This window comes from Martes martes (genome assembly GCF_963455335.1).
Source record: "Martes martes genome assembly, chromosome: 10".
In the NCBI taxonomy this organism is placed as follows: domain Eukaryota; kingdom Metazoa; phylum Chordata; class Mammalia; order Carnivora; family Mustelidae; genus Martes; species Martes martes.
This window is the reverse complement of record NC_137898.1, coordinates 70,602,859-70,616,788: the sequence shown is the minus strand read 5'-3', so window position 1 is coordinate 70,616,788 and position 13,930 is coordinate 70,602,859. Positions and strand designations below refer to the sequence as shown.

The 13,930-nt window shown below is 40.2% G+C and overlaps 1 protein-coding gene across 2 annotated transcripts in view; it reads left to right on the top strand.

Moving 5' to 3' along the window:
• The window catches only part of SYTL2 (synaptotagmin like 2), a 121,371-nt gene that overhangs the window by 59,343 nt on the left and 48,098 nt on the right, over nt 1–13,930 (top strand). For both annotated transcript variants that reach the window (XM_080816125.1, XM_080816124.1), the window contains exons 3-4: nt 8,527–8,678; nt 10,321–10,453. In XM_080816125.1, coding sequence (XP_080672251.1) covers nt 8,527–8,678; nt 10,321–10,453 — 285 coding nt within the window. The remainder of the gene's footprint in view (nt 1–8,526; nt 8,679–10,320; nt 10,454–13,930) is intronic.

Sequence of the window (13,930 nt, the reverse complement as noted above, 5' to 3'; positions counted from 1 at the left end):
TGATGTCACCTTGATGTGGCCCGAAAACATGTTCTCTGGCTAAGACACATAGATTTGCTACTTTAGGAAGGGTGCATATTAGCTTGAATGACAATCATGAAACCATCTTGGATTTCATAGTACAGTACCTTCCAAAAGTTCAAAGTCAGCTTAAGGCTTTTATACCCCTTTATTCTATGACTATGTTCTAGAGTTTGTGATTCTCATTTTATTGAGATGGATGGAGAGATGTAGAGTTTAAAAGACTTGTCAAGTAGAGGGCTGGCTGAGAAGATTGCAGAGTAGGAGGACCCTAAGCCTGCCTTTTCCCAAGGATACAAGTAGATAACACTCACATCTGCATAAATAACCCAGAAAGCAACCTGAAGACTGGCAGAACAAATTCCACAACTAAATGGTGAAGAGGCCAGATCAAAGAAGGTAGAAAGGGTGAAGACCTGGTCTCAGAGTGAAGTGGACTGGGGCCATCTGCAGTGTAGAGGGAGCTGGTGGCACAGAGAAGAGTGAAAACCAGACTTTTGCACTGGAGAACCCACAAACTGGAGGATGAATCCCCATAATATTTGCCTTTGAAAGTGAGAGGAGATGAATTTGTGAGTTCTTAAAGCCAGTGGGACTTAAAGCCTGGAACTTTAGAAATCAGGGGCTTGGCTCGGGGGAGAGCCTGGAGGGCATTAGGAAGCTGAGGCCCCACCATTAAAGACACAGCACACAAACAGCCCAAACATACAGCTAGAACCAGCAGTTTGAAAAATACCGAGGGAAGACAGGAGGGAATGATTTGCTCACCTCAGAGCGTGGCTTGTGGCTGCAAAAGGCAAGAATCATGGGGCAACCCCTCCAGGAACAAAGGAGCTGGCAGGTGCCATTTACCTCCCCTGCTCCCCAGCATAAACAACAGCCACCTGCAGGAACCAGCCTGGCTCTGACACTTGTTTACCTAACTTGTTTATACCAAGACACACCACCCTGCGCTTTGCTGGATCCTCCCTTTTCAGTCACACTTGCCGTGGTTTCAGCACTGTGGGCCCCTCCCCAGGAAGACCAGTGCAAATCTTGCCAACATCACATCTCCCCACCCAGGCATTATGTGGGACATCAGTTCCAGCTGCAGAGGGAGCAGGTCTCATTTTGCAAACAGACAACCACACACTTTGTTAAAATGTGTCCCACTCCCGCTGGGGACCATACACTGCCCATGATAGGCAAAGAGAGCCTCCGCAGACAACTGGACTAAAGGAAAAAGAGGTCAAGACTCAATAGCAGAGGATACCAACACACCTAGGAAACATTCCCTTTGCCAGGCCCTGGGGAACAGGACATGCACTGCAGGTCACTATAGGACCTCTTCTTCATAAGGCTATTATTATTAAGAGCGAGAGAAGTAGCTGACATTTCTAACACAGAAACAGACACAGAAAATCAGTCAAAATGAAGCAGAGAGATATCTCTCAAATGAAAGAGGAGGACCACACCAAGGCACATAGTAGTTAAAATGGCAAAAAATAGCTATTAAAAAATGTTAAAAACAGAGAAAAGATGACAGTTACATACAAGGGGAAATCCCATAAAGCTGTCAGTGGATTTTTCAGCAGAAACTTTGCAGGCCAGAAGAGAGAGGCAGGATGTATTCAAAGTGCTGAAAGAGAAAAATCTGCAGCCAAGAATACTCTATCAAGCAAGGCTGCCATTCAAAATAGAAGGAGAGATAAAGAGTTTTTCAGACAAAGAAACTAAAGGTTAAACCAGCCCTGTAAGAAATATTAAAGGGGGCTCTTTGAGTGGAAAGGAAGGACCATAAGTGAGACTATGAAAAGTAAAAAAAAAAAAAAAAAACCACAAAAGTGGTAAAAATAAATATTTCTGTAAAAATTAGACAAAGGATTCATAAAAGGATGTAAAATATAATACCATATACCTAAAACATGGCAGAGAGAGGAGCAAAGAATGGACTTAAGCTTAAGTGACCATCAACTTAATATAGATTGCTATATGAAGGAGATGTATACACACTTAATAGTAACCACAAATAAAAAGCCAGTAATAGATACACAAGGAATAAAGAGAGAGGAATCCAAATATATCACTAAGGAAAGCCAACAAGCCATGAAAGAGAGCAAGAGAAGAAAGATCAGACAAAATCTGTAGAAATAACCACAAAACCCCTAACAAAATGGCAATAGAACATATCTATTTGAATATAAATGAATTAACCAATCCAATAAAAAGAAAAAACACAGGGTGACAGAATGGATAGAAAAACAAGACCCATCTGTATGCTACGTACTAGTGACTCATTTCTGACTGAAAGACAACTGCAGTTTGGAAGTGAGGGGATGGAGAAAACTTTATTGTGCAAATAGATGTCAGAAGAAAGCCAGGGTACCAGTACTTATATTGGATGAAATAGACTTTAAAACAAAGACTGTAATAAGAGATGAAGAAGAATACTATATCATAATAAAGAAGACAATCCAACAAGAGGATATAACAATTGTAGGGGGCACCTGGCTGGCTTAGTCAGTGGAGCATGCAAGTCTGGATCTCAGGGTTGTAAATTTGAGCCCCACGCTGGGTGTAGAGGTTACTTAAAAAATAAAATCTCTACAAAAAAAGATGATGTAACAGTTGTAAATATTTACACACCCAATGTGAGACAACCCAAATACATAAGACAGTTGATAACAAAGATAAAGGAACTAATCATTAGAAACAGTAATAGTAGGGGACTTTAACACCTTACTTACATTGATGGACAGATGATCCAAATGGAAAATCAACAAGGAGTGGCTTTGGATGACTCATTGGACCAGATGGATTTCACAGATATATTCAGAACATGCCATCCTTAAACAGTAGAATATACATTCTTTTCGAGTGCACATGGAACATTCTCTAGAATAGATCACATATTAGGCCGCAGAACAAGTCTCAACAAATTTTTAAAAATCAAAGTTTTACCACACATCTTTTCTGACCACAATGCCATGAAACTAGAAATCAACCATAAGAAAAAAAAAATCTGGAGAGAGCACAAATACATGAAGGTTAAATAACATGCTACTATAATAATAATAATAATAATAATAATAATAATAATAATAAATAACATACCACTAAAGAATGAATGGGTCAACCAAGAAATCAAAGAAGAAATAAAAAATTACATGGAGACAAATGAGAATGAAAACACAATGGTCTAAAATCTTTGGGATGCAGCAAAAGTGGGACTAAGAGGAAAGTTTATTGCAAAACAGGCCTACCTCCAGAAGCAAAAAAAAATCTCAAACAACCTAACCTTATACCAAAAGGGGCTAGAAAAAGAACAAATAAAACACAAACTCACCAAATGGAAGGAAATAATAAAGACTAGAGCAGAAACAAATGACATAGAAACTAAAAAAACCAACTCAGTAGAACAGATCAATGAAACCAGGTTTCAGTTCTTTGAAAAGATTAAAACAAAATTACACCAGTTAGAATGGCCAAAATTAGCAAGACAGGAAACAACGTGTGTTGGAGAGGATGTGGAGAAAGGGGAACCCTCTTACTCTGTTGGTGGGAATGCAAATTGGTGCAGCCACTTTGGAGAACAGTGTGGAGATTCCTCAAGAAATTAAAAATAGAGCTTCCCTATGACCCTGCAACTGCACTACTGGGTATTTACCCCAAAGATACAGATGTAGTGAAAAGAAGGGCCATCTGTACCCCAATGTTTATAGCAGCAATGGCCACGGTCACCAAACTGTGGAAAGAACCAAGATGCCCTTCAACGGACGAATGGATAAGGAAGATGTGGTCCATATACACTACGGAGTATTATGCCTCCATCATGGCATAGCAACATGGACGGGACTGGAAGAGATTATGCTGAGTGAAATAAGTCAAGCAGAGAGAGCCAATTATCATATGGTTTCACTTATTTGTGGAGCATAACAAATAACATGGAGGACATGGGGAGATGGAGAGGAGAAGGGAGTTGAGGGAAATTGGAAGGGGAGGAGAACCATGAGAGACTATGGACACTGAAAAACAACCTGAGGGTTTTGAAGGGGTGGGAGTGGGAGGTTGGGGGAGCCAGGTAGTGGGTATTAGGGAGGGCACGGATTGCATGGAGCACTGGGTGTGGTGCAAAAACAATGAATACTGTTACACTGGAAAAAAAAAAAAAGATTGAAACAAAATTGATAAACCTCTAGTCAGACTAAGGAAAAAAAAAAAAAAAGGACCGGAAGAAACAAAATCACTAAAGAAAAAGGAGAAATAACAACACAACAGAAGTACAAACAACTGTAACAGAATATTATGAAAGCTTGGGGTGCCTGGGTGTCTTAGTCAATTAAGCATCTGACTCTTGATGTCAGCTCAGGTCATGATCTCAGGTTTGTATGGTTGCACCAGGAGTTGGGCTGCATGCTGGGCCTGGAACCTGCTCAAGATTCTCTCTCTCCCTTTCCCCCGCCCTCTGCTCGCTCATTTTCTTTCTCTCCCTCAAACAACCACAACAACAAAAAGAGTATTATGAAAACCTATATGACAACAAATTGGATAACTTAGAAGAAATGGATACATTCCTAGAAACATACAACCAACCAAAACTAAAGCAAGAGGAAATAGAAAATTTGAACAGACCAATTACCAGCAATGGAATTGAATCAGTAATAAAAAACATCCCAACAAAGAGAAGTCCAGGACTAGATGGCTTCACAGGTGAATTCTACCAAACATTCAAAGAAGAGTTAGAGCCTATTCTTCTCAAACTATTCCAAGAAATAGAAGAGGAAGGAAAATTTCCAAATGTATTCTTTGAGGCCAGTATCACCCTCGTATCAAAGCCAGATAAGAACACCACAAAAAGTGGTGCCGAGAAGGCTCAGTCTGTTAAGCAGCTGCCTTCCGCTCAGGTTATGATCTCTGGGTCCTTGGATTGAGCCCCACATTGGGCTGCCTGCTCAGTGGGGAGTCTGCTTCTCCCTCTGCCTCTGCCCCCTACTTGTTCTCTCTCTCTCTCTCTCAAATAAATAAAATCTTAAAAAAAAAATAAGAACTCCACAAAAAAGAGAACTACAGGCCAATAATTCTCATTAATATAGGTGCAAAAATCCTCAACAAAATAGTAACAAACAAAATGCAACAATACATTAAAAAATCATGCACCATAATCAAATGGGATTTATTCCTGGGTTGCAAATATGGTTCACTATTCACAAAACGATCAACGTGCTATGTTACACCAATAAGAGGAAAGGATAAAAACCATATAATTTCAATAGATGCAGAAAAAGCACTGGACAAAATATAACATCCATTCATGATAAAAACTTACTATAATGTAGGTCTAGAGGGAACATACCTCAACATAATAAAGATCTTATATGAAAAACCCACAGCCAACATCATACTCAATGGTGAAAACCTGAGAACTTTTCGCCTAAGGTCAGGAACAAGACAAGCATGTCCGTTATCAGCATTTGTTGTTTAACATAATAGTGGAAGTCCTAACCACAGCAATTAGACAACATAAAGGCATCCACATTGTTAAGGAGGAAGTAAAACTCTCACTATTTGCGAATGACATGATACAGTATATATGAAACTGCTAGAATTGATAAATGAATTCAGTAAAGTCACAGGATACTAAATCAATGTACAGAAATCTGTTGCATTCCTATACACTAATGATGAAACAGCAGAAAGAGAAACTAAGAAAATAATCCCATTTACAATTGAACCCAAACCAATAAAATATCTAGGAATAAACTTAACCAACAGGTGAAAGACCTATACTCTGAAAATTATAAAACACTGATGAAAGAAATTGAAGGTAATTCAAAGAAATAGAAAGACATGCCGTGCTCATGCGTTGGAAGAATAAAGATTGTTAAAATGTCTATACTACTGAAAGCAATCTACATATTTAATATAATCCCTATCAAAATGCAACAGCACTTTTCACAGAACTAGAACAAACAATCCTAAAATTTGTATGGAACCACAAATGACCACAACTAGCCAAAACAGTCTTGGGGAAAAAAAACAAAAAAACAAAAACAAACCAGAACTGGAGGTATCACAAATTCCAGATTTCAAGTTATATTACAAAGCAGTAATAATTTAAACAGGATGATACTGTCATAAAAATAGACACGTAGATCAGTGGAATAGAGCAGAAATCTAAAAACAAACCCACAGTTGTTTGGTCAATTAATCTTCAACAAAGGAGGAATGAATATCCAATGGGAAAAAGACTTTTCAGCAAATTGTGTTGTGAAAACTAGACAACCATATGCACAGTAATGAAACTGGACCACTTCTTACACCATACACAAAAATAAACTCAAAAAGGATTAGAAGGTCTAAATGTGAGATGTGGAATCATAAAAATCCTTGAAGAGAGCACAGGCGGTAATATCTCTGATACTGGCCATAGCAGCATTTTTCTAGGTATGTCTCCGGAGGCAAAAGAAATAAAAGCAAAAATAAACTGTTGGGACTACAGTAAAAAAAAAAAGAAGAAGAAGAATGAAGTTTTTGCACAGTGAAGGAAACAATGAAACTAAAAGGCAACCTATGAAATGAGAGAAGATATTTGCAAATGACATAAAGGGTTAGTATCCAAAATATATAAAGAACTGATACAACTCAACACCTCAGAAAACAAAAAATGGACAGAAGACATGATTTAAATATAAAAATGGGCAGAAAATATGAACAGACATTTCTCCAAAGAAGACATACAGAAGGGCATCAGACACATGAAAAGATGCTCAACATCATTCATCATCAGGGCAATGCAAATCAAAACTACAATGAGATATCACCTCACACCTGTCAGAATGGTGAAAATTGAAACACAAGAAACATCAAGTATTGGTGAGGATGTGGAGAATAAGGAATCCTCTTGCACTGTTGGTGGGAATGTGATTGGAACAGCCTCTGTGGAAAACAGTATGGAGGTTCCTCAAAAAATGAAAAATATGGGCGCCTGGGTGGCTCAGTTGGTTGAGCGGCTGCCTTCGGCTCAGGCCATGATCCCGGCGTCCTGGGATTGAGTCCCGCATCGGGCTCCTTGCTCAGCGGGGAGCCTGCTTCTCCCTCTGCCTCTGCCTGCCACTCTGTCTGCCTATGCTCGCTCTCTCGCTCTCGCTCTCTCTCTCTGACAAATAAATAAATAAAATCTTAAAAAAAAAATGAAAAATAGAACTACCCTACAACCCAGTAATTGCTTTACTAAGTATTTACCCAAAAAGTACAAAACACTCAGTCAAAAGGATATATGCATCCCTATGTTTGTTACAGTGTTATTTACAATAGCCAAGCTCTGGATACAGAAGAAGTGGTAAATATCTACAATGGAATATTATTCAGCCGTAAAAAAGAATGAAATCTTGCCATTTGCAACAACATGTATAGAGCTAGAGAATATAATACTGAACAGATTAAGTCAGAGAAAAAAAATGCCATATGATCTCACCCACATGTGGAATTTCTATACAAAAGAAATGAGCGAAGAAAAAAAAGAGAGAAAAAAAAAAAGAGAGAGAAACCAAGACACAGACTCTTAACTACAGAGAACAAATTGGTGGTTACCAAAGGGGATGTGGGAGGGATGGGGAAATTAGGGGATGTGGATTAAAGAGTACACTTATCATGATGGGGAAAAAAACAACAAAAATAATGACAATACTTGTCAAGTAGAACACTGTTTTGTTTTTTTTTTTTAAGCAAGTGTAAATTAGGGAGATTTAAGGCTGTATTTGTCCTACAGTTGTTAGCTTTTCAGTGAGCATGAATGATTGTGGAACCCTTGAAAGCAGTAATTGCACAATTGGAATTTGCCTCTGCCTCTACTCCCCATCCCCCTACTTCCATAAATTTGATCTTGCTTGCTTCCAGCCTACTTTTTCAGTATTCATTTTCCTGGCATTAAGAACCAGGTGCATCATTCACCCACCCTGCTTTCTTCTCCCTCCCACTTCCCCCCCCACCACCACCCCCTCACGCCAGCAAGTCTCTGATATACTCATTTCATTAAAACAGAAAGGATTGATGAGCTGATAACTCCTCCACCAGGTATTCATTGGGTATTAGGTGCCAGGCATTGGCAAAGGGCAGTTTTGCATACATTAGCTAATTTAATCCTCAAAGCAATCCCATGAAGTAGATCACTATGATGAACCTCTTTTTATAGATACAGGGATGAAGGCTTAGAGACACTTAATATACCATCTTTCTCTGGGGTATTTGCATTTAAATAGTAGACACAGAAGACTGCAGCCAAAAAGTGAACTGGAAAATTCCAAGCATGATGTGGAGGTCATGGATGAGTTCTTTGATTTTTAAAAAGTATTAGCCTTCCATCAAAGAGGAATATAAATATTTCTTGGTCTTCTAGGAGATGTGGGATGTCTTCTAAAATATTGAGAGCTTTATTTGTATGTTTACAGATTTCTTAATGCACTGTCCCAGTGCACTCATTTATTTACTGTGGGCTCTCAGCAAAGTAAAGCTCTTTTCCTTTTGTAGACATTTGCCTGAAAAAATTAAGGATGACCAAGAGTTGAAGAACATGAGTGGCCAATGGTTTTATGAAGCCAAGGCAAAAAGGCACAGAGACAGAATTCATGGTGCAGATATCATCAGAGCATCCATGAGAAAGAAGAAGCCCCAGGTAGCAGGTGAGTTGATTTGGCTAGGACAATTTGAGCCAGCATTTGTTTGGGAAGGCATTGTCAGGAGTTGGGAAGGGTGTTAGAATCATTACTGAAATCTGCTGAGGGAAGTCATTTAGGGGTATGCTTTGCATATGATTAGTCCTCCAGCTCAATATCTTCTTGCCCTGGATTCAGATGGATGAAGGCAGGGCCAAGGGACTCGGGGTAATATAGAAAAACATTGGAAGTCCTTTAGATACTGTGTTGAGTTGTAGTGGTATAGACAGATGGGTTTATAAGGCATTCCTTTGCTTTTAACTCTGAAGATTTAGAACCATTTCCTCTGAGTAGGATGACAGGAAGAGATTAGCTTCCCTTTCAACAACTTTGACATCTGGTACATCTTTAATCAGCCAAGTGTATCATTTAAGGGACTGTAAAGACAGTATTTTGAGGGCTTCTTTAGAATTCTGTTGGGTTTATTAAATAGGTATGGTATGCCCTCTCTTTCACTCTGAGCTAGGCAGTCTAAACTTCTACCCCTGAGAAGAGCCCCTGTTTATATCTAGTCTGAACCCAATGAGGAAAATAGCGGTCACCTTTTGAACGTTTGACACATGATAGGAATTTGCTCTCTATTATTTGTAACTATAGCAGCAATCTTGAAAAGTAGGTAGCATTGCTCGCATCCCTCTTGATTTTTAACACCATCCAGGCCTTCAGAAATCTCGAGAGGTAAAGGTTAGTATTGTGGATTCTATTATATGACAGAAGAAAGTAGACTTCTGTGTAAAGAGACCTGTGGGGAATACCACCCTGGAATGTGAGTAATTGGGAATCGGGAGCCCTCGTATTGCTTCATCTTAACATCAATGTAAAAGCATTCCTGGCACTTACGAGCACTGGGGTCAAAAGCAAGTTTCCTGAGCCTCAGTTTCCAAATCTGTACACTTGGAAAATAGCAACTTCCTCACAAGGTAATGCAGGCACAAGACAATGCTGTGCCTGGCCCTTAGCATACTTACTTAATGCTGATTATTTGAAAGGTGCTGGTAAAGAGCCCTGGATGTTCAGAGGCAAAAAAAAGTCACTTCCTGAAGAGGGAGCATGGAGGTTTTATTGGGAGGGCCTTGGCATCTGAGCTGGGTATTGAGGAGTATGTAGAATTAGAGACTGGGGGAAGGAAGAGACAGTGGAGAAGAACATTCCAGGCTAGAAACATTTGTTCCCCTCTGCATTCCAGAGCCCAGCCTCAAGTTGGACACATCGTTGACATCCAGTAAATGCTTGGTAATGATGGTATCTCTGTCCCAAAGAGGACTAGCTGCCCTGAGCATCCCCTGGCCATACGTGTTTAGTCCTGACCCCAATTCAGGTGAAATTCACCTAGAGGTGGTCACTATTTTGCTGGAGTGGTCTCTGGAGTTACCTGCACATTTAAAGGTCCACTCTTAGTCTCAGGAGATTCTACTTGGGGGAAGACAAAATCAGGTATAATTTTGCAGTTATAATTCTGACCATGGGGACTCAGACTCATGAGTGATTGCCTCGGCACTGCAGGAAGACCTGAAGTTCAGGTTTGAGCCTCTATGATAAGAGCTTTAAGAGTGTCATAGGTCATGGAGGTGAGAGATAACCTTCCTGTCTTCACTGTTTCTTCTTTCAGCCGAGCAGAGTAAGGAGAGAGCAAATGAGGCAAAGGAAAGTTGGGTAAATAACGTCAACAAGGATGCTTTCCTCCCTTCAGAGCTAACTGGTGCCGTGGGAGAGCCAGAAGATGTAGCCCCAGCAAGCCCAAGGTAAGACAGAGCTCACAAGGACAGTCACTACATGTGAGATTCATGGCTCAGTGTGCTATGAGCACCAACACCAGACTATTCTCACAAGTACTGTGAAGTACATATGAGAGAAATCTGGGCCTTAACATGAATAAAGACAAGTACTACTCTTTTCCAGCTTCCAGAATTTCTAATAAATTGGAATGTTAAGTAAAACTAAAATGTTGAGGGGGGATTTCTTCCAGGACCAACAATAGCTGGTTTTTCTTTGTATTAATGATTTTACCTTAGAGTAGAATGAAGAGGTACTTCAAAATAAATATAGTCACTTCAGAGAAGAGGTGAATTATGATTAAATTGTCATAACATGGTGTGATGGCAGAAGCTCAAACATGGGAACCAGACATGAATTCAAATCCTAAATATGCCATTTATTAGCCATTTACTGATGGGCAAGTCATTTAACCTCTCTAAGTCTCTTTTCTTAACTATGGATAGGAATGATAGTATAAACCAGGAAAGGCGGTAGTGAGAATTAGTGGTAACATATGTAGAATATCTGACACATAGTAGGTGCTTAGTAAATGGTCTTCAGGATGCAGGTTGTCCTCAATATTTCAGTCTGATCATGTTGGTGTTTTCCATACCTGTTACCATCTGTCCAGTCAAAGTGTACATTTGAACCTGATTATGGAGCTACATTGCCACAGATATTTTGATGATTTGCTTTTAGGTATGTAGAGATCTTCCCATTAGTGTTCATCCCTTGGGACTGTGGTTGTTACCCTTTGATGGGAAGGCAGGTGCATTTTCTCTGTAGCTCCTCAGTGGAGATGATTCAATTCAGAGTCTCCAGCAGAGCTGAAGCCGACAGTTTTCCTGATGGTACAGCCACTGAGTCAAGTGCCAAGTCTGAGGCACCTGGGGAACAGAGGTGTTCCCAACATAGTTTAAAGGTGAGGGAGAGGGTCTGTAATATAGGCATCAATAGGCATTTCAGAGCCAAATATGACTAAAGTTACATCACATAGACAACGGAATACTGATTCTATTAAGGCATCCATTGTCTATTTCCTTGTTGGAGAGGACACACTTTGTTTTCTATGGGTGGTAGACTGGACTGTTTCCCCTCTGGGCTGATTCGTAATGTTCTGTTATGTCTGTAGAGGCCATGTTGACAAGAAGTTAAACAGTAAGTAGCCACTAGGTGATTTTATAACCTTGTACTAGAAGTGACTTAACTTCTTGGGCCTTTGGTTCCTCAACTGTAAGACGGGATGATAATGATTTGCCAGCAGGATTATTGAGAATTTAATTAGCTAGTAAATGTAGAATTCCTAACATGGTCAACAGCACATAGTAGGCATTCAGTGAATGGAAGTAGGGGCTCTCACAGAGAGGGAGAGCCTACCCCTGCCACCTCCCTTTGGTGACTCCCCATTCACCAGCAGTACCCCAGTGGGATAAAGGATATCCTTCCATAGGGAAAGATGAGACCTGAAGTATTAGAAACTCCAGGAGTGAGAATGAGAACACAGTCATTTAGAATCACCATCAAGGAGCTGACAGAAGCTCCTAAGAGCCAGTTTGATAGGGAACAAGGATATCAGAACCCTGACAGACTAGGGGAGGTGGGTACAAATCCCACAGAAGGAGGAAGGAGATTTGGGGATATCAGAAGACCAACTTAGCTCACTGAACAGTTTTGTGTGGGTCAGACTTCCTGTCCTTCTCCCAAGAACTCATTTCTACTCAAAGGCCCTGGGGGACAGAGGCACCACTGCCCTCCTAGCCCAGCTCATTTTCTTCATGACCTCAGGCAGGCTGGTGTGCGTATCCCCCCTCTTCCTCAGTTTGAAGCTACTAATACACCTTCCGCAATTCATGTCTCCAGTATTTCCTGCATTCCTTGTGTGACCTCAGACGAGTCTTTCTGGTCTCATCTATAAATCAGAGCAGAGCTGCCTCACCAGGATATTATGAGATTAAATGAAATGAGATGTGGGAACCACTTAGCATTTCACAGGAAGAAAGAAAATTGGCAATTTCCAGTGGCTTTATAATTATGCTATCGTAACATAGATGAGGTATGGTCGAGAAGGCAAGAATAAAAATGTCAGATACATCTAGTTTGCTTCCCTCATTACGTGACCTGGATGGTAATCATCCAGAACTGTGGAAGGGGCTGATATATACTTCCTCCTTCCCATGTCAGAAACTACTACTTGGCTCAGTGTCAGGTCCTTGCGGTGTTTCTCACTTACACTTTAACCTTTGGGAACTGGGTGTGTTAAGTGTATTTTGGGGCTTGTGCTTTTAGAGGAATTGAACTTCAATAGAATGACTCAGTACCTGTCAATATTTTCTCAGCCAGGAATCATGTGTCTAGGAGTGTTGTGAGGCAACAGTGACTAGAAATTGCAGTTTCTGAAGGAGTTTTTCTTCCTTTCTTTTTTTTTAATTTAAATTCAATTAGCCAATATATAGTACATCATTAGTTTCAGATGTAGTGTTCAATAATTAATCAGTTGCATGTAACACCCAGTTCTCATTATATCACGTGTCCTCCTTAATGCCCATCATCTAGTTACCCCACTGCCCCCCCCACTGACCTCCCCTCCAGCAATGCCCAGTTTGTTTCCCATCGTTAAGAGTCTCTCATGGTTTTTCTCCCTTTCTGATGACTTCGCATTCAGTTTTCCTCCCCTCCCTTATGATCCTCTGCACTGAAACTAAAAGGTAGTATGCTGAGTGAAATAAGTCAATTGGAAAAAGGCAATTATCCTATGGTTTCACTCATATGTGGAATATATGAAGGAGTTAGAATTCTAATAGGCTCTGTGGCAAGATTCCTTCTTTCTATGAGCACAATTCTGTGTGGTCCTGCTTGGGAAGAACTGAATCGCTGTGGGTGCCCAGCATGAACTCAACTACCATCCCATACCTGTGTTTTTCACAACTCATCTTTGTTTGCACCTGTCACACAAGGAAGCAGAGAGATGCTTGATGAACAAAGGATCAGAAAGTGAGGTTTTCTTTAGATTGGCACAGGAAAGACTCCAAATGCTTACAGTTCCAATGCTGGTTGCTGAATTTTAAGGGCAGTGTTGGTGCCAACTGTGGTAAAAGACTAGTGTATTCATTTCCTAAAAAATGTGTATTTCTAGTCATCACAGATTAGTACCTTTTATAAAATATACCAGAAACAAAATACAGAAAGCAACAAAGGCATGCAAAATATAAACCCTTGATCATGTGCTAGGATGTCTCAGCAAATTGCTATAAATGATTCTAAATGTATACTGTCAATTTCTGTATTTAGCTCATTGTGAACCAGTAACAATTCTCAGACTGGCACTGGTCCACGAACCACACCTTATAGCACATGTCCTTTCCATAATAGTCCACAGGGCATGGCTGAGCCAAAGTGGGGAGTACACCATAAAGATGTGAGACACTCTTCCCATGGGGTCAGGACCCTACCCATAAAGAAGGTAT